This window comes from Mytilus californianus, unplaced genomic scaffold, assembly GCF_021869535.1.
Source record: "Mytilus californianus isolate M0D057914Y unplaced genomic scaffold, xbMytCali1.0.p SCAF_4, whole genome shotgun sequence".
Classification (NCBI taxonomy): domain Eukaryota; kingdom Metazoa; phylum Mollusca; class Bivalvia; order Mytilida; family Mytilidae; genus Mytilus; species Mytilus californianus.
The window spans coordinates 63,058,882-63,085,007 of NW_026262690.1; the positions used below are offsets into that span (position 1 = coordinate 63,058,882).

Here is a 26,126-nt window from a genome sequence, read left to right on the forward strand (position 1 = left end):
ATTACCTCCCTTACTTCAATCACCTTGTCTGTCCATCCATCTGTAACTTTTGTTATAGATTAGCTTCTGTTAAGCCATCTTCGGATCTGCCAAGCAGTTTCTTGTTTGACAATACTTCTATTTTTGCCTGCGTCGAAAGTCTAGTAACCACTCCACTCTTGTCTGTACAAAAGACATTGGGAAGAAACCTTTCGCCAAGCTTAACTTGGCTTCTATTGAAGGGAATGATTTTATATTTGGTCTTGAGCTTGATAATGTTGAGTGGTAGGGTTTAAGGAATTTGACATCTGCTGTCGAACTACTTAATGTTTGCCAATAGTTTGAAATTTTATATCACTCATTGTACAATGACAATTTTTTTTGTCAAACTCTTGTCTACTATGGAAGGGAATAATTTTATATTTAGTCTGGAGTTTGAACATTTAAGCAATTTTTCCATCAGCAGTGCAACCACTTAATGTTTGCCAATAGTTTGAAATTTTACAACACTCACTGTACAAGGAAAATTTTCATCAAATTTTTCATGGCTTCTATGGAAGGGAATGATCAGTTATGCTTCAGTATACATGTTGCCTTAATCAATTACATGCAGCGACTCAGGTCTTTATCCATTGGTCTTGTTTGTTATATAACCCCTGAACATGGAATGTTTATACGACCGCAAAAATTTTTGCGGTCGTATATTGGTATGACGTCGTCCGGCATCGTCCGAAGACACATTGGTTTTCGCACTCTAACTTTAGTTTAAGTGAATGGATCTCTAGGAAATTTTACCATAAGGTTCAATACCACAAAAGGAAGGTTGGGATTGATTTTGGGGGTTATGGTACCAACAGTTAAGGAATTAGGGGCCAAAAATAAGCATTTTTGTAACTTCCAGACACAAGTGTGTTAGTGTATGGATCTCTCTGACATTGTACCACAAGGTTCCATATCATAAAGGGAATGCTGGGATTGATTTTGGGGGTAATTGCCTCAAAATATTAGGAATTAGGGGCCAAAAAAGGGGCAAAAAACAAGCATTTTTCTAGTTTCATGACAATAACTTGTGTGAAAGTGTATGGATCTTTCTGAAATTGTACTACAAGGTTCCATATCACAAAGGGAAAGCTGGAATTGAGTTTGGGGGTAATTGCCCGAAACGTTTAGGAATAAGGGGCCAAAAAGGGGCCAAAAATAAGCATTTTTCTAGTTTCCAGACAATAACTTGTGTTCAAGTGTATGGATCTCTCTGAAATTGTACCACAAGGTTCCATATCACACAGGGAATGCTGGGAATGATTTTGGGGGTAATTGCCTCAAAATTTTAGGAATTAGAGGCCAAGAAAGGGGCAAAAATCAAGCATTTTTCTAGTTTCATGACAATAACTTGTGTGTAAGTGTTTGGATATTTCTGAAATTGTACTACAAGGTTCCATATCACAAAGGGAAAGCTGGAATTGAGTTTGGGGGTAATTGCCCGAAACGTTTAGGAATTGGGGGCCAAAAAGGGGCCAAAAAACACATTTTTCTAGTTTCCAGACAATAACTTGTGTTCAAGTGTATGGATCTCTCTGAAATTGTACTGCAAGGTACCATACCACAAAGGGAAGGCTGGGATTGAGTTTGGGGGGGATGAATCATAAGGGGGTTCAAAAAATTGGGGGGGGGGGGGGGATTTTTTTTTTTTCCTTTTTTTTTCTTTTAAAATTTTCCATTTTAAGTTGGTTATTTCTGATTTATATTTAAAAGCAAATAAGAATGATATAGTAGGAGATACACACCAAACAGGATGTGTAAATTATTATATAATAAGTATTGTGCAATAGCAAGAAATTTTCAATTGCACAGTATTGCACAATAGCGAGAAATCTTCAATTGCACAGTATTACGCAATAGCAAGAAATCTTCAATTGCACAGTATTGCGCAATAGCAAGAAATATCCAATAGCACAATATTGCGCAATAGCAAGAAATTGTCAATTGTGCAGTATTGCGCAATAGCAAGAAATATTCAATTGCACAGTATTGTGCAAAAGAAGATACTTCTTATAAATTGCTTATTTCTTGACCAATTTCAATGGGCTTTTATTCTTGAATTCTTGGGGTTGTTTAATATGCTGAATCTAACCATGTATTAAGTTTTTGGATTTTGGGCCCTGTTTTTAAGTTGGTCCACATTGAGGTCCAAAGGGTCCAAAATTAAACTTTGTTTGATTTCATCAAAAATTGAATTATTGGGGTTCTTTGATATGCCGAATCTAACCGTGTATTTAGATTCTTAATTTTTGGTTCCATTTTCAAATTGGTCTACATTAAGGTCCAAAGGGTCCAAAATTAAACTAAGTTTGATTTTAACAAAAATTGAATTTATAGGGTTCTTTGATATGCTGAATCTAAACATGTATTTAGATTTTTGATTATGGGCCCAGTTTTGAAGTTGGTCCAAATCGGGGTCCAAAATTAAACTTTGTTTGATTTCAACAAAAATTGAATATATGAGGTTCTTTGATATGCTGAATCTAACCATGTATTTAGATTTTTGATTTTTGGGCCCCGTTATCAACTTTGTCCACATTGAGGTCAAAAGGGTCCAAAATTAAACTTTGTTTGATTTCATCAAAAATTGAATTCTTGGGGTTCTTTGATATGCTGAATCTAACCATGTATTTAGATTTTGGATATTGGACCATAATAAGTGAATGTCCAATTTAAAATTTTAAATTTTTAGACCACATTCATTCTGTGTCAGAAACCTATGCTGTGTCAAATATTTAATTACAATCCAAATTCAGAGCTGTATCAAGCTTGAATGTTGTGTCCATACTTGCCCCAACTGTTCAGGGTTCGACCTCTGCGGTCGTATCAAGCTGCGCCCTGCGGAGCATTTTATTAGTTACTGTGACTTGACTGTAAGTGTAGCTCTCCATTTAAAATTTCAATTTGTTTTATCATTCTAATTTGTTCAACTGGTCAGAAATTTTAACCAAATGCTGTAGAAAACCACAGCCCAGTCATAAAAGTACAAGGTGATAAAACAAAGCATACTTACAATCCTATAAGATTTTGGTTTGACAAAACAAATTGCAATTGGGTCAGAATTTTGAGTGAAAAATGTGACAGGATGAATATGGTATTGATGTTTCTCCTCTTGTTTTTGACTTTTTGTCAGGTAGTCGGAATCCTCTGATTTAATCCATGTAGTGCCATTAAAATGTTTGCAGCTAACCCCTACTTTTCTTTTAGTCCCCTACTGATGAAGTCGAAGGGGACTTTAGGTTTGCACTCCGTCCGTCTGTCTGTCTGTCCGTCAGTCTGGCAAATCAGTTTTCAACACTTTTTTTTTATTTGATATTTGGTGTATTGTTTAATCATGACAAATTACAGATCAAGTTCGAATTTTGTTCCGGTCTGATGATTTTGTGCAGAGTAATGTTCCTTGGACTTAGAAAATTCACTTAAATAATCAGTTTTCCACACTTTTTTCGTCATGCTTCAAGATATTGACTTGATATTTGTTCTATAATTTTATCATGACAAGTTACAGATCAAGTTCAAATTTTGTTCTGGTCTGATGATTTTGTGCAGAGTTATGGTCCTTGGACTTAGAAAATTCACTTAAATAATCAGTTTTCCACACTTTTTTCGTCATGCTTCAAGATATTGACTTGATATTTTATTTGTTCTATAATTTTATCATGACAAGTTACAGATCAAGTTAAAATTTTGTTTCGGTCTAATGATTTTGTGCAGAGTTATGGTCCTTGGACTTAGAAAAATCACTCAAATTATCATTTGTCCACACATTTTTTCGTCATGCTTGAAGATATTGATTTGATAATTAGTATATAGTTTACACCATTACAAGTTATAGATTAAGATAGCATTTTGTTCCAGTACAATGAATTTTTAACCGGTAGGGGACTATGTATTGCCAAGCAACACTCTCAGAATGCTTATTTTATTAGTCCCCTACTGATGAAGTGGAAGGGGACTTTAGGTTTGCACTCTGTCCGAATAATGTTCCGGTCTGATGATTTTGTGCAGAGTTATGGTCCTTGGACTTAGACAATTCACCCTAATAATCAATTTTCCCCATTTTTTTGTTATGCTTGAAGATATTGATTTAATAAATGGTATATAGTTTTATCATGACAAGTTACAGTTCAAGTTCAAATTTTGTTCTGGTCTGATGATTTTGTGCAGAGTTATGGTCTTTGGACTTAGAAAATTCACTCAAATAATAGTTTTCCACACTGTTTTTTTGTTATGCTTGAAGATATTGATTTAATAATTGGTATACAGTTTTATCATGACAAGTTACAGATCAAGTTCAAATTTTGTTCTGGTCTGATGATTTTGTGCAGAGTTGTGGTCCTTGGACTTAGAAAATTCACTCAAATAATCAGTTTTCCACCCTTTTTTTCGTCATGCTTGAATATATTGACTTGATATTTGTTATATAGTTTACACTTTGACAAGTTATAGATCAAGTTAGCATTTTGTTCCAGTACAATGAATTCTTAACCGGTAGGGGACTATGTATTGCCATGCAATACTCTCAGAATGCTTGTTACATATAGATTAAAAAGCCATTTTTGAAAATATTAAATAATTCTTGTTATTTTTTCATAGTTTTTGAAAGAAAAGAGGTGTCAGTGTTAGTTGTATGAAAATCAAGAGAGAATCATTTCCCGCCAAATTTTAAATCGCTTATATCGTGATAACAAGGACACGATCCCTTGATTTTTTATAGGACCGCAATATTTTTGCAGTCGTATAATGTTATCACATTGTCCATGTCTTCATCCAAAGACATTTCATTTCCAGACAATAACTTAAGAAATCTATTAAATTATACCACAAGGTTCCATACCACAAAAGGAAGGTTGGGATTGATCTGCGGGGTTATTGTCTTAACTGATTAGGAATTAGGGGCCAAAAAGAAGCATTTTTCTTGTTTCAGGACTATAACTTGTGTATACATACCGGTAAGTGTATGGATATCTATGAAATTGTACCACAAGGCTCCATACTTCAAAAGAAAGAAGGTTGGGATTGATTTCGGGGATTATGGCCCAAACTGATTAGGAATTTGGGGCTAAAAAGGGGCCAAAATACTAAGATTTTCTGGTTTCCAGACAAAACTTGAGTATAAGTCTATGGCTCTCCATGAAATTGATCTGCAAGGTTCCATACCAAAAAAGGAAGGTTGGGATTAAATTAGGGGGTTATGACCCTAACCTTTTAGGAAAAAGGGGCCAAAAACAATACTTTTCTACCGGTAATACTTTGTATAAATTGCTTATTTCTAGACCAATTTCAATGTGATTTAATTCAAAGTCTTGAATTCTTGGGGTTCATTAAAATGCTGAATCTAACCGTGTATTTAGATTTTGGATTTTGGGCCCTGTTTTTGAATAGGTCCACATAAGGTTCAAAGGGTCCAAAACAAATTTTGTTTGATTTCATCAAAAATTGAATAATGGGGGTTCTTTGATATGCCGAATTTAACAGTGTATTAAGATTTTTAATTTTCTGGCCCGTTTTCAAATAAGTCCACATTGAAGTCCAAAGGGTCCAAAATTAAGATTTGCTTGATTTAAAAAAAAAAAGACTTCTTGGGGTTCTTTGATATGCTGAATCTAACCGTGTATTTAGATTCTTGATTTTGGGACAGGTTTTCAAATTGTTCCACATTAAGGTCCAAAGGGTCCAAAATTAAACTTAAGTTTGATTTTAACAAAAATTGAATTCAAGGGGTTCTTTGATAAGCTGAATCTAAACATGCATTTAGATTATTGATTTTTGGTCCAGTTTTCAAATTGGTCCAAATCGAGGTCCAAAATTAAACTTTGTTTGATTTCAACAACTTTTATTTTTATCTGTTTCTACTAGTGTTTTAATCGAAAAGTTTTGCTTAACCGGTTACTCAGATAATCTTTTGATCGATTAACCAGTTAATCAGTAGTTAAGTTGAGGTTTAAAAGTCTTATCTATAGTGCCCTTCAAATGTGCATTTTTATGATACAGTAAATTGAGCATTATAAGGCTTGGCTGTAAGCATTCATGGTGAAATTTTACTTAATACTTGATATTCCAATACTACCGTATCTACTATGACGTTCGTAATAACTTCAGATTGAGAAGATGAAAAACTACTCAGGGTTCGACCACTGCAGTTGTATCAAGCTGCGCCCAGCAGAGCATTTTATTTCTGCTAGTTTGGTTCCTTTATTTATATACTGTCAATTTATAACAGTCTTTTTAAAAAGCTTGTTAATTTGAAACAGCAGCGAACATCCTTAATTCATATACCATCCTTTTATGCAGAATTCCTAAAATGACCTTAATTAATCAGTCTCACATATTTTATCAGTTGATCAACAATCAAATTTATAAGTAATTGCAATTATTCTGAATTTACAGAACTAAATCCAAGACATAAAACAATGAAGAAACTGACCAAAACACAAAAATTAGATCCACACAAAACAGGACAAGATGATGTTATGCTAATCTGACAGGCATGTACACAGTATAATAATTCGACCAAATATAGTTGAAAATATTAATTATATAAACAGAAAGATTACCATAATCACAACAACAAAATCTGAATCATTAAATGAAAAAGAGGTCAAGTCAGATGTACCTTGTAAAACTGGCATGTACACCAAACAAAATATCTATGTACCAAATATAGTTCACCTAAAATGAGTCAAAGTTCATTTTTGCTTAAACTGGCATGAAAACTATAAATTACCAGATAAATACTGTAAATTCAGAAATTATTCCGAAAACATTTATTATTGCGATTTTTGAAGAAAGGGCAAAAATGCGAGATTAATAATTGCGATTTCCGGAAAATTTGCATACAAATATATATGAAGCGGATATCAAAATGCTAGTTATTATTATTGCAATACTCACCTAGTGGCATTATTCACATTAATAAAAACCTTCCAATAATTTCTGAATTTACAGTAGTTGACAAACATTGTATTGCTTATAGTAACTTGCATAGTCTTTTCATTAAAATATGATACAAATTCAATGTAACATAAAAATGAGGTAAAGACTTGAAGTATCATGTGTCTGACTGGCTTGGGTCTTTAGTAGAGCAACTATGGACTAAACACTGTGTCTAATGTGTCTAAGGTTTTCTGATTTATAAGAAAATCACCTGGTGCAATTTTTATACAAGAGTGCACATGCTGAAATGTCTCGCCTACAATACTGACCATTGATTTTATGTTGATAGTCCTACATATAAAGTTTCACTACATTATCATTTATGATCCAAGAAAGTGAGGTCAAGGTCAGATAAACCAAGCCAGAAATACATGTACACATTTAAATACAATCATTCCATACCAGACAATAACTTAAGAAATCTATTAAATTATACCACAAGGTTCCATACCACAAAAGGAAGGTTGGGATTGATCTGCGGGGTTATTGTCTTAACTGATTAGGAATTAGGGGCCAAAAAGAAGCATTTTTCTTGTTTCAGGACTATAACTTGTGTATACATACCGGTAAGTGTATGGATATCTATGAAATTGTACCACAAGGCTCCATACTTCAAAAGAAAGAAGGTTGGGATTGATTTCGGGGATTATGGCCCAAACTGATTAGGAATTTGGGGCTAAAAAGGGGCCAAAATACTAAGATTTTCTGGTTTCCAGACAAAACTTGAGTATAAGTCTATGGCTCTCCATGAAATTGATCTGCAAGGTTCCATACCAAAAAAGGAAGGTTGGGATTAATTTAGGGGGTTATGACCCTAACCTTTTAGGAAAAAGGGGCCAAAAACAATACTTTTCTACCGGTAATACTTTGTATAAATTGCTTATTTCTAGACCAATTTCAATGTGATTTAATTCAAAGTCTTGAATTCTTGGGGTTCATTAAAATGCTGAATCTAACCGTGTATTTAGATTTTGGATTTTGGGCCCTGTTTTTGAATAGGTCCACATAAGGTTCAAAGGGTCCAAAACAAATTTTGTTTGATTTCATCAAAAATTGAATAATGGGGGTTCTTTGATATGCCGAATTTAACAGTGTATTAAGATTTTTAATTTTCTGGCCCGTTTTCAAATAAGTCCACATTGAAGTCCAAAGGGTCCAAAATTAAGATTTGCTTGATTTAAAAAAAAAAAGACTTCTTGGGGTTCTTTGATATGCTGAATCTAACCGTGTATTTAGATTCTTGATTTTGGGACAGGTTTTCAAATTGTTCCACATTAAGGTCCAAAGGGTCCAAAATTAAACTTAAGTTTGATTTTAACAAAAATTGAATTCAAGGGGTTCTTTGATAAGCTGAATCTAAACATGCATTTAGATTATTGATTTTTGGTCCAGTTTTCAAATTGGTCCAAATCGAGGTCCAAAATTAAACTTTGTTTGATTTCAACAACTTTTATTTTTATCTGTTTCTACTAGTGTTTTAATCGAAAAGTTTTGCTTAACCGGTTACTCAGATAATCTTTTGATCGATTAACCAGTTAATCAGTAGTTAAGTTGAGGTTTAAAAGTCTTATCTATAGTGCCCTTCAAATGTGCATTTTTATGATACAGTAAATTGAGCATTATAAGGCTTGGCTGTAAGCATTCATGGTGAAATTTTACTTAATACTTGATATTCCAATACTACCGTATCTACTATGACGTTCGTAATAACTTCAGATTGAGAAGATGAAAAACTACTCAGGGTTCGACCACTGCAGTTGTATCAAGCTGCGCCCAGCAGAGCATTTTATTTCTGCTAGTTTGGTTCCTTTATTTATATACTGTCAATTTATAACAGTCTTTTTAAAAAGCTTGTTAATTTGAAACAGCAGCGAACATCCTTAATTCATATACCATCCTTTTATGCAGAATTCCTAAAATGACCTTAATTAATCAGTCTCACATATTTTATCAGTTGATCAACAATCAAATTTATAAGTAATTGCAATTATTCTGAATTTACAGAACTAAATCCAAGACATAAAACAATGAAGAAACTGACCAAAACACAAAAATTAGATCCACACAAAACAGGACAAGATGATGTTATGCTAATCTGACAGGCATGTACACAGTATAATAATTCGACCAAATATAGTTGAAAATATTAATTATATAAACAGAAAGATTACCATAATCACAACAACAAAATCTGAATCATTAAATGAAAAAGAGGTCAAGTCAGATGTACCTTGTAAAACTGGCATGTACACCAAACAAAATATCTATGTACCAAATATAGTTCACCTAAAATGAGTCAAAGTTCATTTTTGCTTAAACTGGCATGAAAACTATAAATTACCAGATAAATACTGTAAATTCAGAAATTATTCCGAAAACATTTATTATTGCGATTTTTGAAGAAAGGGCAAAAATGCGAGATTAATAATTGCGATTTCCGGAAAATTTGCATACAAATATATATGAAGCGGATATCAAAATGCTAGTTATTATTATTGCAATACTCACCTAGTGGCATTATTCACATTAATAAAAACCTTCCAATAATTTCTGAATTTACAGTAGTTGACAAACATTGTATTGCTTATAGTAACTTGCATAGTCTTTTCATTAAAATATGATACAAATTCAATGTAACATAAAAATGAGGTAAAGACTTGAAGTATCATGTGTCTGACTGGCTTGGGTCTTTAGTAGAGCAACTATGGACTAAACACTGTGTCTAATGTGTCTAAGGTTTTCTGATTTATAAGAAAATCACCTGGTGCAATTTTTATACAAGAGTGCACATGCTGAAATGTCTCGCCTACAATACTGACCATTGATTTTATGTTGATAGTCCTACATATAAAGTTTCACTACATTATCATTTATGATCCAAGAAAGTGAGGTCAAGGTCAGATAAACCAAGCCAGAAATACATGTACACATTTAAATACAATCATTCCATACCAGACAATAACTTAAGAAATCTATTAAATTATACCACAAGGTTCCATACCACAAAAGGAAGGTTGGGATTGATCTGCGGGGTTATTGTCTTAACTGATTAGGAATTAGGGGCCAAAAAGAAGCATTTTTCTTGTTTCAGGACTATAACTTGTGTATACATACCGGTAAGTGTATGGATATCTATGAAATTGTACCACAAGGCTCCATACTTCAAAAGAAAGAAGGTTGGGATTGATTTCGGGGATTATGGCCCAAACTGATTAGGAATTTGGGGCTAAAAAGGGGCCAAAATACTAAGATTTTCTGGTTTCCAGACAAAACTTGAGTATAAGTCTATGGCTCTCCATGAAATTGATCTGCAAGGTTCCATACCAAAAAAGGAAGGTTGGGATTAATTTAGGGGGTTATGACCCTAACCTTTTAGGAAAAAGGGGCCAAAAACAATACTTTTCTACCGGTAATACTTTGTATAAATTGCTTATTTCTAGACCAATTTCAATGTGATTTAATTCAAAGTCTTGAATTCTTGGGGTTCATTAAAATGCTGAATCTAACCGTGTATTTAGATTTTGGATTTTGGGCCCTGTTTTTGAATAGGTCCACATAAGGTTCAAAGGGTCCAAAACAAATTTTGTTTGATTTCATCAAAAATTGAATAATGGGGGTTCTTTGATATGCCGAATTTAACAGTGTATTAAGATTTTTAATTTTCTGGCCCGTTTTCAAATAAGTCCACATTGAAGTCCAAAGGGTCCAAAATTAAGATTTGCTTGATTTAAAAAAAAAAAGACTTCTTGGGGTTCTTTGATATGCTGAATCTAACCGTGTATTTAGATTCTTGATTTTGGGACAGGTTTTCAAATTGTTCCACATTAAGGTCCAAAGGGTCCAAAATTAAACTTAAGTTTGATTTTAACAAAAATTGAATTCAAGGGGTTCTTTGATAAGCTGAATCTAAACATGCATTTAGATTATTGATTTTTGGTCCAGTTTTCAAATTGGTCCAAATCAAGGTCCAAAATTAAACTTTGTTTGATTTCAACAACTTTTATTTTTATCTGTTTCTACTAGTGTTTTAATCGAAAAGTTTTGCTTAACCGGTTACTCAGATAATCTTTTGATCGATTAACCAGTTAATCAGTAGTTAAGTTGAGGTTTAAAAGTCTTATCTATAGTGCCCTTCAAATGTGCATTTTTATGATACAGTAAATTGAGCATTATAAGGCTTGGCTGTGAGCATTCATGGTGAAATTTTACTTAATACTTGATATTCCAATACTACCGTATCTACTATGACGTTCGTAATAACTTCAGATTGAGAAGATGAAAAACTACTCAGGGTTCGACCACTGCAGTTGTATCAAGCTGCGCCCAGCGGAGCATTTTATTTCTGCTAGTTTGGTTCCTTTATTTATATACTGTCAATTTATAACAGTCTTTTTAAAAAGCTTGTTAATTTGAAACAGCAGCGAACATCCTTAATTCATATACCATCCTTTTATGCAGAATTCCTAAAATGACCTTAATTAATCAGTCTCACATATTTTATCAGTTGATCAACAATCAAATTTATAAGTAATTGCAATTATTCTGAATTTACAGAACTAAATCCAAGACATAAAACAATGAAGAAACTGACCAAAACACAAAAATTAGATCCACACAAAACAGGACAAGATGATGTTATGCTAATCTGACAGGCATGTACACAGTATAATAATTCGACCAAATATAGTTGAAAATATTAATTATATAAACAGAAAGATTACCATAATCACAACAACAAAATCTGAATCATTAAATGAAAAAGAGGTCAAGTCAGATGTACCTTGTAAAACTGGCATGTACACCAAACAAAATATCTATGTACCAAATACAGTTCACCTAAAATGAGTCAAAGTTCATTTTTGCTTAAACTGGCATGAAAACTATAAATTACCAGATAAATACTGTAAATTCAGAAATTATTCCGAAAACATTTATTATTGCGATTTTTGAAGAAAGGGCAAAAATGCGAGATTAATAATTGCGATTTCCGGAAAATTTGCATACAAATATATATGAAGCAGATATCAAAATGCTAGTTATTATTATTGCGATACTCACCCAGTGGCATTATTCACATTAATAAAAACCTTCCAATAATTTCTGAATTTACAGTAGTTGACAAACATTGTATTGCTTATAGTAACTTGCATAGTCTTTTCATTAAAATATGATACAAATTCAATGTAACATAAAAATGAGGTAAAGACTTGAAGTATCATGTGTCTGACTGGCTTGGGTCTTTAGTAGAGCAACTATGGACTAAACACTGTGTCTAATGTGTCTAAGGTTTTCTGATTTATAAGAAAATCACCTGGTGCAATTTTTATACAAGAGTGCACATGCTGAAATGTCTCGCCTACAATACTGACCATTGATTTTATGTTGATAGTCCTACATATAAAGTTTCACTACATTATCATTTATGATCCAAGAAAGTGAGGTCAAGGTCAGATAAACCAAGCCAGAAATACATGTACACATTTAAATACAATCATTCCATACACAGAATATAGATGACCTATTGCTTATAGTATAAAAGAAACAGATCAAACCATGGATATTCTATATTAACCAATGAACAATGAAAATAAAGTCAAGGTCAGATGAACCCTGCCAGACAGACCTGTACACCTTAAAATCATTCCATACATCAAATATAGTTGACCTGTTGCTTATAGTATCTAAGAAACAAAGTTAACCAGGAAAACTGAACATTGACCAATGAACCATGAAAATGAGGTGAAGGTCAAATGATACCTGCCAGACAGAAATATACTCCTTACAATCATTCCATACACCAAATAGGGTTGACCTATTGCTTAAAGTTTAAGAAAAACAGACCAAAACACAAAAACCTAACACTGAGCAATGAACCATGAAAATGAGATCAAGGTCAAATAAAACCTGCCAGACTGACATGTACATCGTAAAATATTTCCAGACACCAAATATAGTTGACCTACTGCATACAGTATTGGAAACAGACCAACACAAAAATTTAACTCTGAGCAATTAACCTTGAAAATGAGGTCAAGGTCAAATAAAACCTGCCAGACTGACATGTACATCATAAAATATTTCCATACACCAAATATAGTTGACCTATTGCATACAGTATTAGAAAAACAGACCAAAACACAAAAACTAAACTATCACCAAAGAACCATGAAAATGGGGTCAAGGTCAGATGACACCTGCCAGATGGACATGTACACCTTAAAATCATTACATACACCAAATAGAGTAGACCTATTGCTTATAGTAATATGAGATATGGACTTGACCACGAAAACTTAACCATGTTCACTGATCCATTAAATGAGGTCGAGGTCAAGTGAAAACTGTCTGACAGGCAGGAGGACCTTGCAAGGTACGCACATACCAAATATAGTTATCCTATTACTCATAATAAGACAGAAATTAACATTACAAAAAATCTTAACTTTTTTTTCAAGTAGTTACTGAACCATGAAAATGAGGTCAAGGACAATGGACATATAACAGACGGAAACTTCATATCATAAGTCATCTATATACAAAGTATGAAGCATCCAGGTCTTCTACCTTCTGAAATATCAAGCTTTTAAGAAGTTAGTTAACGCCGACGGAGGATACCTCTCCCTATGTCAAGCTTTCTGCAACAAAAGTCGAAGGATCGACAAAAATGATTTAATTATAAGATAGAGGAAAACATAACTGACATTTGCCATACTTGAACCACAAGGAATCAACATACAAAATATGGAATGTCTAGCTCTTCTACCTTCTTACATGTCTACATTAGTAAAACTTGATTATGCAATTAATGCCAGAATAGCATACACGTAATAAATACTATGCAATTATCAGGAACATTTGTTGCAGGCAAAACAGAAACACTGGAAATTAAACTTTGACAAACTTACAATGATAGGTGTTCCAGGAAAGATACCCATCCAGACCTATATATGTAAACACTGCATCAATGTTGCTTAAAGGAAAGTAAAAATAATCTATCAAAAAACTAAATTCAAAGTAAACATCTTTTTTTTGCCATTGTTTGGTTGCTGCCTTATAGACCCCCCACATTTCATTTTATTTATACATGTATTCACAACAATTAAAGATTTTATTCATATAATTCAATAGATGTTTAAAAGATTGTTACTGCTCATAAGAATCAACCTGATTCCTATTCAAGATCATTAGCTCTTAATATTACTGATGAAATTCTCATATTTTCAGAAAATTCACTGTAAAATAAATTTTGAAATTAAATTTTTTATTGATGTCTATTCTTTTTCTCTTTAATAATAGTATTTTATTACAAGACTTTATACACAAAAATATTTTCTAAATCTGAGTCCTCATGACGTTCATCTCCATATAACAGCAGATTGGCCCGATGAAGTGTTGCTGAAGTATCTACAATGCTCACCCACTTGTCCAAATCAACCTTGGTCTACAAAAAAAGATGCAAGTATACATTTGTATTTGTTTTTTGAAGAATGATCTATGAATCTGTCTATGTTAAGGTGTCAGCAGTAGCTACTTATATTGACTAAATAATCTAAGGATGATTCAAACTAAGTTCAGCTTTAGTGATCCAACATTTCAGATGTGCTGCTGGGATTTATTAAATAACCTCAATCAATTATTGAAGTCTTGTAAAAATCAAGACAATATATATATTTTGTGGCACATTCATAACCCGTTCATATATTTCTCAGTTATCACTTATACAATCTGTGACATCTAAATCTATTTAACAAGACTATTTATTTTGTTTCCTTCAAGTTTCGGCAGATAAATTAATATATTAATTAAGTGGGGTTATTCATATTAATTTGATACAAGGAATGGTGCACAGTATAGACTGACGTCTAATCAAAAGATGAAAACTACTGCCCCATTGATATATTACCTTGGTTAAATTGCAACCTGTCTATATAATTGACCTATAAAAAAGTTACCTATAATACACTTATATAGGTAGACCCCGTTGCAAAGTATGCCAAGATATACTTAAGAAATACACAATAGCATTATAAAACTACTACAAAAATATCCCAGTACGTTTTAACTTGTATTGTATTTTATACCTGTAGAGGTGATATAGAATCTTCTATGCTAGGAACTGTCACTATAAGAGTTCCTTTTTTCTTTAAAGTGTCGTACAAATAGTTCCAGATCCTGAAATACAATCAATACATAAATATAACTACTACAAAACATGCATGACATGTGCCTCGTCTTTGGTATCTGATGTGATCACTAGACCAATGGTATTGTGACCTTAATATTTTTACTGTATTTGAGTTGTTGGATTAATGATGTACACATATTCATTCCACATCTCCTTTACTCATACACATTTTCACAGTTTTATATGAAACTTCATACATTTCCTTTTTTCCCCTGTGAGAACAATTATTAGAGAAATTAATCACACGTTCGACATTATTTCTCATGGGTATATTTACTACAAGTATAAAATAAAATTGGAATACAAAAAAAGACATTCAAAACTTATTTTACCTTTCTTGAACTTCTTGAGGCATGAAAAACTCAAACACATTATTTAGAACAATAATGTCAGCTGAAACAAAAGAAAACAAGGAACACTTTAACATATGTTTCAAATTAGAGGTAACATTTTCCTGTAAATAAAAGAAAAGAATTAAAGCAAGATTTATTGTGAGTTATTTGTCACTAACTATACCTCTACTCAATGTTGTTTTATGTATGTGCTTAACATTTCAAAGATAGAGTTTTAGGTAAACAAGAGCTAAAACATCAAATTGACTGCCAAAACTGTCACAATCCAAGCAAAAAGTTAACAAAATAATTTAGACTTTTTTTCGTTGTGAGTGAATTGGTTCAAATTCTTTCATCGTAATATAAATTCAAATTGCCATGTTGTTTATATAGGTTCAGAAAGTAGTGGATGAAAACAGTCTATAAAAATATAACCTGCCACAAAAATCATAATCTCAATCATTTGTTAACAATCATACATAATTTTTCCTATTATGCAAATCATAAAATAATTATGTCTAATTGAATCTACTCATAATCTGTGCATTCTTGTTATGACCTACCTTTCTTAATGACATCAGTACAATTTAAAACATCCTTATGTAGAATCTACAAAAAATAGGATCGTAGTTTATTCACGATATATATTATTTGCAATATGGCAAGTTAACCTGATTTATTTATTAGTTGTTACATGCTTTGAAATAGCTTTCAGTAACTGTGAATACTCTTAAATCTTTTGTCTTTATGTTAGTTGTTTTTTAACGACCGCGAAAAATCGTATATTGGTATCATGTCGTCGTCCAAAGACATTTGGTTTCCGGACAATAACTTTAGTATTAGTAAATAGAAATCTATGAAATTTAAACACAAGGTTTATAACCACAAAAGGAAGGTTGGGATTGATTTTGGGGGTTGTAGTCCTAACAGTTTAGGAATTAGGGGTAAAAAAGGGGCCCAAATAAGCATTTTTCTAGTTTCCAGACAATAACTTGTGTAACGGTGTATGGATCTCTCTGAAATTATACCACAAGTTTCCATACCACAAAGGGATGGTTAGGATTGGCTTTTGGGGGTTATGGCTCAAACCGTTTAGGAATTAGGGTCCAAAAAGGGGGAAAAACAAGGGTTTCCTGGTTAATGAACAATTAAAAAAAGTACACTGTTATGTTTGGATTACCTCCCTTACACTGCTTTTAAATTATGTATAAAGAAATGTTGTATTGTCTTGAGGTGATTAGCTGTCAATTTATTTTTAGAAGTTACTATTTAAAAATGCTGATTAAGGAATATTAATTTTAGCCATGATTATGTATGTCATTTTCTATTTTAAGACTTTTATGATGTATTTAAATGGGTAATTATGGTTGCAAACTCCATTGGAAATTTGAATTGAAATTATGACCATATCTTGAGGGAAAGAATTTTTTTTGGGGAAAAAGGGGGGGTGAAAAAAAAATTTGGAGGGGGGGGGGGGGGGGCAATTTTTTCTCATTTCAGATTTCAGAAAAAAAAAGAAAATTTCTTCAAATATTTTTTTTTTTTTGCAAAAAAAAAGGGGGGGGGGGGGTTGAATTTTTTTTTTTTTGGGGGGTGGGGGTCAATTTGCAACAGCATAGTGTATTGCACAAAAGCAAAAAATTGAATATAAATTCAAATCATATAACCAATTCTAAGTTCTTTGACTACAGTTATTCTGTGTCAGAAACCTATTATGTGTCAAATATTTAATTACAATCCAAATTCAGTCCTGTATCAAGCGCGAATATTGTGTCCATTTTTGCCCCAACTGTTCGGGGTTGGAACTCTGCGGTCGTATCCAGCTGCGCTCGGCGAAGCAATTTATTGTTCTTTGTGCTGATCTGATGAGTCAACCAATTTGCAACTGATTTTATCAGTTTGTTCTAATGATGTGCTGTTACACCATTGTCCCAGGTATGAGGAAGTGTTGAGCTCTCTCAAATACATTTAACATTGCAACATTGTAGATGTGCCTGACCCAAGTCAAGAGCCTGTAATTCAGTGATTTTCGTTGGTTGCTGTCTGTCATATTAGTTTTTTGTTTTTTTTTGGGGGGTCATAAATCATGCTGTTGTTTTTTTTTAAATTGTTTTACATTTTGTCATGTGAGAGCCTTTATAGTTGACAATACAATATGTGTTTTACTCATTGTTGAAGGTCTATGGTGAGCTATATGTGCTAAAACCTGCTTCATTTGGACCCTGTTGGATAGTTGTCTCATTGGATATCATACCACATCTCCTTAATTTAGACTGGTCATTAATTTACTATTCATGGAAAGTCATTTGTCATTCACAGTAAAGAAAAAGAGTGACATTACATATATTCCACTAAAAGTACTTGTTTTTTTTCTCTTAAAAAAAATTCTCAATCCTCACCTGACTTTATGAGAATTGAATGCTTCTTTTTGTAGTTTTATTGAGGTGTAATATCATTGACCAAAGCACGTCATGAGGTATGAAAGCAAAAGCTTTTTGTTTGTTTTGTTTTAAATATTCATACACATTGTCATTGTGGTAAGGTTGTCAAGGAGAGCATGTGCAGTCATTGATGTTCCCTTTTATTAGAATATAAAACATCACTTTAAACACAACCATTGCATGATTTCTGCCAATCAAAATGATGGAATCCTTATGAAAGATCCATGTAATATAATTATTCAAAATTATCTTAAAATATTCCAGGAAAACCTAAGAACACTGGTTTAGTGGAACGACATAAAACTAGATTTACCAAATTGTTACTAAAATTCAGAAATTATTGTGTGCACTTATTATTGCGATTTTTGAAGTATGGACAAAACTGCCAGATAAATTATTGCGATTTCAGGAAAAGATGCATACAGATATATGTATCAGATATCAGAATGGGGGTTCTAATATTGTGATACTCAAGCAGACACATTATTCGCATTAATGAAAATCTCACATTAATGTCTGAATTTACAGTATAGTTCCTGCATCAATAACACCTAACTAGACATTGTTTTTTTGTTTTGTTTATTAGTTTTTATCTTTATTTTTGTTATAAAAGAATATGTGGTTTTATGATAATGGTATGACACACTAAGTCACTTATGACCCACCCCGTTATACTTAATTGAAAGTAACCATACCTGTACTCTGTTCGTCATTTTGTATTTATCTAATATTCTCTGTTGTAACTCACAAAAACTGACATCAATTTCTATGCCTATCATTTTCTCTGCATTACTAAATATATAACCCTAAAAGTAATTATGGAAGACAATTTATGTAGGCATGATTTAAGTTTCCACTGCCTATTACGATTTACATTGTAATCAGAAAATCTATGACATAACTACTTTCTATATGGACTTCATTTCATAAGTCTTGTCTATAGGTGTAATACCACCATTGATTTTCCCCTATTAGTCTTTGTTAAATTTGCAATTTTCAAAAAATTGTGCAGAATTTTTCTTTGTTTCAAACAAAGAAATACTTGGCATGAGTAAAGTTTTATCCTGTCCAGTACTATAGAAAAAATTTCACATAACATTTCATTGTATATAAGAAAATAACCATCACTGGAAGTTAACCAATCAAATTTTTCCCTTTTATTAACCTGTGTACAAGCTTTAGTAACCATGTAACCTCAAGTTTCCAAAATATTCTATAGAAACCCCAAATAAAAAAATAATGGTGCTTTTAAATACCCAAGATATATGTTTATGACCCAGAAATGTTTTACTGCAATGAAATGTAGGATTAATTACCTACAACTGTCAAATTCAAGGGAATATTTTTTTTCGACGTATTTTCGTATGCAACCGGATGTGACGTACTATGATTTGGTGGTATTACACCTAAAGAAGAATTTTTTGTTGAATAAACTGAATGTGAATTTTTTCCTTTGTAATACTGGTTATTTTAAGCATTCCTGTCAAGTTTTGTCATAATCAGTTCAATAGTTTGAGAAAAATCTAGTATAATGTAAGACGACATCTACAGCAATTCGAGCAAAATTTCTTCGAAAGATCCAAACCAAGCTGCATCATGATAGAATATAGTGTGGACCAATAAATGATCAAATATTTATCTCATCTGCCTACAAACAGTTGAATATGAAACAAAAGATGACTTTAGGATGATAAATACCACTAATGGACCTCTTTGTCTTCCTTATAAGGTCTGTTTTGGTCCATTTATACCTCTCATTTCCTCAAAATTTCAACTTTTTAGGCCAATAAATAGAAATTTTGGGGTAACTTTCACTCATTTATGATAGAAATGTTATAATAAATGAGTAATTGAAGTATTCAAGCTGAATGAACTATCAATATAAAAGTTTACAGTCTCCAAGGAGGTTTCAATAAGTCCTTACGTAAAACTTAAATTTACGCCGCGTTCCAGAGAGGGACATAAAAAGCTTCTCTTCTAGTGAATAATTTGTTGTTACTGCTTTAAAAATAATTTCATTTACTATATATTTATTAAAGTATTTCTTAGGAAAAATGTTCTTTTATAGCAGAATATAAGAAATAAGGAGAAAAAGCTCCCCAAAACACTAAGTATGGCTTGTTCTGTCAACTAATATTCATGGTAGAGTCCTATTTCAAGGAAATTTTCTAAGATTTTCCCTCCAGATTCACTATTAATATCTTTCAATATAATCATCAATTAGTATTTGAATTCTATACCAGTTGTGATTTACCTCAAATTGCCCAAGTGACATATCCCTGCAAACACGATTAAATAGTTGTTCAATTTGTGTATTAACATAACCATATAAATGTCAATTTCATCGATTGAGCACCTTTTAAAATACAATCTATATTTAAGAAGTTAATTTTGTTCGAATACAAGTTCAAGTGATCAAAGTATATTGCTAAAATAAAGTGACTTGTATAGTTCACATACTAAAGCAGCTTTTAGAGCATTCAAGTACCCATAAACCAAAGACTTCATGGTCCTAAAAATACTATTGCAATGCATAATCATTCTATATTTAGAACATGTCAATTACAGCACAGATGTTGTATAATGCTTAAATTTATTGGATTTTTTTGGCACTTTATATGGAACATTAAGTCCATACCTACCCCATATAATACTGCTCCTGTCCTTGACCCAACATCTACTACTGTTTTACCTCTTAAATCAGGTAACAGATACTGGTATATGTATTTAATCTGTGGAACTGATGCTGAATGTGTAATAAAAGCTGGAAATAAATGTATTTATATCAACTTCACATAAAAATTAAGTAATCCCATTATACCGCAAAAAATTTTGCGGTCGTATATTGGTATCACATCGTCGTCGTCCGAAGACATTTGATTTCCGGACAATAACTTTAGTATTAGTAAATAGAAATCTATGAAGTTTAAACACAAGGTTAATAACCACAAAAGGAAGGTTGGGATTGATTTTGGGGGTTATGGTCCCAACAGTTTAGGAATTAAGGGCCAAAAAGGGGCCCAAATAAGCATTTTTCTAGTTTCCAGACAATAACTTGTGGAACGGTGTATGGATCTCTCTGAAATTATACCACAAGTTTCCAAAAGAAAATTTTGTTTTTTTTCTGTGGGGGGGGGGGGGGGGAGGTAAATTCACAACAGCAAAGTGTATTGCACAAAAGGAAAAAAAAAGGAGGGTAACTAATTCTAAGTTCTTTGACTACAATTATTCTGTGTCAGAAACCTATTATGTGTCAAATATTGAATTACAATCCAAATTCAGACCTGTATCAAGCGCGAATATTGTGTCCATTTTTGCCCCAACTGTTCAGGGTTGGACCTCTGCGGTCGTATCCAGCTGCGCTCGGCGAAGCAATTTATTTTTTGTTATACTATATATTATATGCTTTCTACCTGAGTTAAGATGTAATTAGTCAAACAAAACAGATACTGTCAACAAATACAATATGTAACTTTTAATATACCTTTACTTAATAAAGAAATCATTTTAAACACAATATCTTTTGTTAGCATCCATTATGTGTGGTTGGATAAATTTCGATTCTACATCCTATGAACACAATAAGAGATAGTTTAATAAAAAACGGTTGACACAAAGATATGTACACAAAGATATGTTTTGCCTGTCGGCAGAAAATTCAATAAGACAATCTGATGGACAGCAACATTGCTATTTAATTCAGAGTTCCTGGACCATGACATAAAGGGCAGCGCATCAAAATTATCGTCAAACTGAGATGTACTGATAGTATTGCAACTTTATAGAAAATATTATTGTCTATCATGAGTAGTTCCTATCAAACAAATTAGAAAACTTAACATTGAAAATTGGTACTTAATTGAAAGTTGCTGGAGTCTAGGACCATGACCTACAGGAGCAGGGCCTCAAAGTAGTCTTCAAACAAATATGTACTGATAGCAATGCAAATTTATAGAAAATATCATTGATCTATCATAAGTAGTTCCTACTAAACTGACTTAAGCAGAAAACTTAAAAATTGTTGACACCACCGCTGGAAAAGTAACACTTATGTCTCGCCTTCCGCAACTTTTGTAGCAGACGAGACAACTTTGTTTAAAGTAAAACATTTGTATAAAAATATACTTCTGGCTTATATATTTACTGAGAGGTTTAACATCATGTGAGCCACATTTCTGACAATAGTTTCTGCTCATTTTGCCTTCATCACACAAATTATCTACTGTTTCCTCATCATACAGAAAGGCATCAACATGGACTGTGGTAGCAGGATCACAGTCACTGTTCTAAAATATAAGTAAAATAAGTATTTTTATTCCTAGTTACACAGTACAGGATAAGTCATTATCCTGTAAATATCCTGCACAAGTTGTCTGAATGTTAATCTGAAAAAATTATTCATAACAAAATTGCTACTATTTCAGCATTTAGATTCATACTAAAAAGAATGGACATCACATCAATCATACCACCAAAACAAAAGGCTAAATCCGGAAATTAAATCAAATGGTTCATTTCTGGACAGTAAAACATGCATTCTATTTCCTGATATCCATCATATTTGTTTGTTGTTATTCATACTAGAAAGATTTTATATTGTAATAGAATAGATTTTCATGGTGAACTATAATTTTCCCATTCCTGGTATCCTGGTATCAATGATGAGTTTATTCCTAAAGGTAACCTACAAATTCCAACAAAAAAAAAACCCTGGTTATCTGTGTTTATAGTAGAAAGCATAGAGTTTTATAAAAGAATGTAAATAAATAATTATGAAATATTGACAAAAAAACACTTATAAAAATTGCTTTGATAGAAAAGGTTTAGTTTGGTCAGACCAATTTTCCTTTTATAATTAATTTTCAAATAATTTTCCTGGGCATTTTTAAGGAAGCACTTCATACTAAAAATGTGTGCAAGATCAATGTTTTTACAACCCTATAACATTACAAAAATAAGCATTCAATTCTTATAATTACATTCTTTTCTACAACCATGAATTTACGAGTTATATCACATTTTTCGTTTGTTTTCCTATGCATTGTTGTGACATTGTCATGGGAAGCACATGCTGTCAGGAATGATGTCAGGGAAATAAAAAATAATTTTTGAATGCCTATTGATTGTTGTTAGTCAATCAAAGTAGGGTTTATTATGAAACATACATGTAATGAAATTATATAAATATAAAGATACAATTCTGCATTATCTATTAAATTATATACAAATACTAATCCACCACAAGGAATGCATGTGTCCATCTTTTTCTAAAATTTTGAATTAAGGAAAGCTTGATTCCTAAGTGTAACTAAATCTAGTTAAAAATTTTCATAGTACCCTATTTACTGTTGAACCATCTCTTTTTCAGTGAACAGGTAAAATTTAAGAAGCTTTATAAAACCCTGTGGTTATATAAAGTACAGTTTACTTACATTACCAATAGTTGGTGTCTGTATGTTTTCAGTTGGAGACACTGCATTCTGTGGTAAACTCTGTCGTATGTCATCTCTTAGGCAGTCTAGTATAACCTCGTTTTCATTGCAGCTTGTATCCCTAGCTTTATCTACTAAATCTATAATTTCATAACAAAAATGTTTGTTTTGCAGTCTAATTTCTAATCAAAGGAAATGGAGCACCTTAGGCACAAGTAAAGCAAGTATCTAGGGTTTCTATTTTATTTTTGTATATCCAACATCTTTAATTCATATAATTTCTGCATTCAGTATGTATATTTATAATCTAGCATAAATCCTATTTGAAACTTGAAAGCAATTTTGGATTTCAAATTATGACAAAAAACATAAATCTGAACTAGTACAATCATGACAATCAAATATTCTTCCATGTATATTAATTTTTAGCAAAGTTGCTAAAGTTTTGAGACAGTGCTTTTATTATTAATTAACATTGGAATATAGACAGTGAGTTAGGTAATGTATAAATGTAGAACCTGTTGTAATTGATTGTTGATTTTGCATCTATTTATAATGTTATAAATTTTAAAGTATACTTCTTTCTTATATCTCAACACCAATGACAATGAAGTCAAATAAAATAAATGTGGATAGTGTCCGCATGTGGACACAGATGATGCCCCCGCTTGCATATCATACAGTTATAAAGGGACATAACTGAAGAACGGTAAAAGTGAAGCTACCCAAATTTGAACTTGATCTGAGTTTTGTGGTAATAAGCATTGTGTGTAAGTCTCATAACATTTGGTTGAGGCTAACTAAAGTAGAGAACAGAAACTAAAATTTCAGCAATTTTTCTATTTGTAAACACGCATTACTCTAGAACGGTAGTGTATAAGTTTTATAACATTTGGTTGAGACAAACTAAAGTTAGAGAACGGAACATAAAATTCAGCAATTTTTATGTTTATAAAGGGACATAGCTCAAGAATGGTAAAAGTGTTGCCATCAAATCGTACTTAATCTGTATTATGTAGTAATAAGCATTGTGTATAAGTGTCATAACATTTGGTTGAGGCAAACTAAAGTTAGAGAACGGAAACAATAAATTCAGCAATTTTCCATTTGTAAAGGGGCATAACTCTAGAACAGTAAAAGTGACGCCACCAAAATTCACACTTGATCTGTGTTTTCTGGTAATAAGCATTGTGTATAAGTTTCATACCATTTGGTTGAGGCAAACTAAAGTTAGAGAACGGAAACCAATTTTGGGACGTACATACGTACGTACAGACGGACATGGGTAAAACTTAATGCCCCCTCCGCTACGGCGGGGGCATAAAAAGATGGAGGCATGACTAAAACGCTATGCTCTAATATTCTTTTTTTACTCAAAGGAAAGGTTAAATCATAGTGCTTTATTAATGAGCATTCAACAATCAACAATGAAACCAAACCAAAAACAGATTCTTCTCAATTATTCTTTCAACTGATATCATTTAAATAGACAGGCTTCAAGGGTAAACACATTGTTATGTCATTCAGATGGAAGATTGAAGAAACAACGCACAAAAAAGACACATCAGATGTTATATTTATGACCAAAAAAATGCTGATAAAACCCCTCCTGATCTGAGGTCAATACTCCTGACCAAAATTTCCCCATCTCTGATTTGAGTTTCAAAGTCTATCACACGAATGCTCAAATGAAAATCCAGAATAAACTAAATAAATGTGCTTCGGAAAAAGTAAGTAGTTCCTGTTCCACTGGTGGCACCCATTGTGTTGCTAATTGGCAATTTAAATAATCAATAAAATCAGGGAACAAGTAGCAAATGGGTAACTGAATAACCTGTTTGACCATGCAGTTTATTTCTATAATGTAGAGTTGAGTTTATTGTTTTCATGTTACATACAAGCAAACTTGTCTTAATGAAAAATTACACACCAAATATTTTACCAATAATGCACCTTGTAGTTTTAACTGTTTAATATAGAATTTTGGCACTGTTTTTAAAGTGTCACTGACATGTTAGCTGCATCTAAAATTTATGACATAGGGAAAACATATATATGTTTAATTAACACGTCGAGGTTAAGTACCTAATCATAGGTGCTTGTTTCTGTCATTAAAAAAACCCCAACATTACATGATCTTACATAATAACGTGTACATGTGGATTTTAGTCGAAATACCAACCATCTATATTATTCTTTAACCATCCAAGAAACTTAAGTTCATCATTGTCGCTTAAACCTGACAGAAATTTCTTGAACTTCTCTACTGGCTTACTGATGTCCATCGCCAATTTTACAGATCTTGGTTTGTCTGAAACGTGGTCAAAATTGAAAGTGAAAGTAGTATAAATTTGGAAGCAAAACCGGACAAGACATGATCTAATTTTGCATTTATGGAAGGGAGACAATGTGCTGGAATTTAAATTTCTAAGGAAAAATCTATCAATCAAGATTAATAAATCATTTTATAACTGAAGAAATATTCATAAAGAATAGTAAAGATTTTGCAGAAGTTTGTATTCAAATTAATCAGATATTCAATAGCAGAGTTCAAGTTTGCTAGATTATATAAAATATAATATTAAAAGTGAACTTGTTCTTTCTTTACATAATTCAGATTGATAAAATTACCGGTATATGGACTAGAATTGGAGGTATTAAAGAACATTCGTGAGCATGCTCACATACCCCACACCTCCACATTGTCTTTTGGGAAATAAAATCTCGCCAGATTCCCAAGTTCAAAGACTTATAACTCCTACAAATGTCATCTGATAACAAT

General features: G+C 32.2%; 1 protein-coding gene across 1 annotated transcript; it reads right to left on the reverse strand.

The window, feature by feature from the left end:
• Positions 1-14,043: 14,043 nt before the first annotated feature.
• LOC127698615 (uncharacterized) lies at positions 14,044-25,672 on the reverse strand. Its single transcript, XM_052202163.1, has 9 exons — positions 25,527-25,672; positions 23,345-23,484; positions 22,057-22,198; positions 20,555-20,676; positions 18,608-18,718; positions 16,035-16,080; positions 15,472-15,532; positions 15,036-15,126; positions 14,044-14,395 (listed from the first exon to the last, which is right to left on the reverse strand). Exons 1-9 carry the CDS (start codon positions 25,627-25,629, stop codon positions 14,258-14,260), a joined length of 954 nt encoding a protein of 317 aa, XP_052058123.1. The 5' UTR covers positions 25,630-25,672; the 3' UTR covers positions 14,044-14,257.
• Positions 25,673-26,126: the final 454 nt, after the last annotated feature.

What these genes read in the sequence shown, in the direction of transcription:
- LOC127698615 (XM_052202163.1), bottom strand. Translation starts at nt 25,629, where the DNA reads ATGGACATCAGTAAGCCAGTAGAGAAGTTCAAGAAATTTCTGTCAGGT. An exon ending in GTTAAAGAATAATATAGATG is followed by an intron (nt 23,485 to 25,526) that starts GTTGGTATTTCG and finishes ATGAAATTATAG; the next exon opens with ATTTAGTAGATAAAGCTAGG. An exon ending in TACTGATGTCATTAAGAAAG is followed by an intron (nt 15,533 to 16,034) that starts GTAGGTCATAAC and finishes CTTTTGTTTCAG; the next exon opens with CTGACATTATTGTTCTAAAT.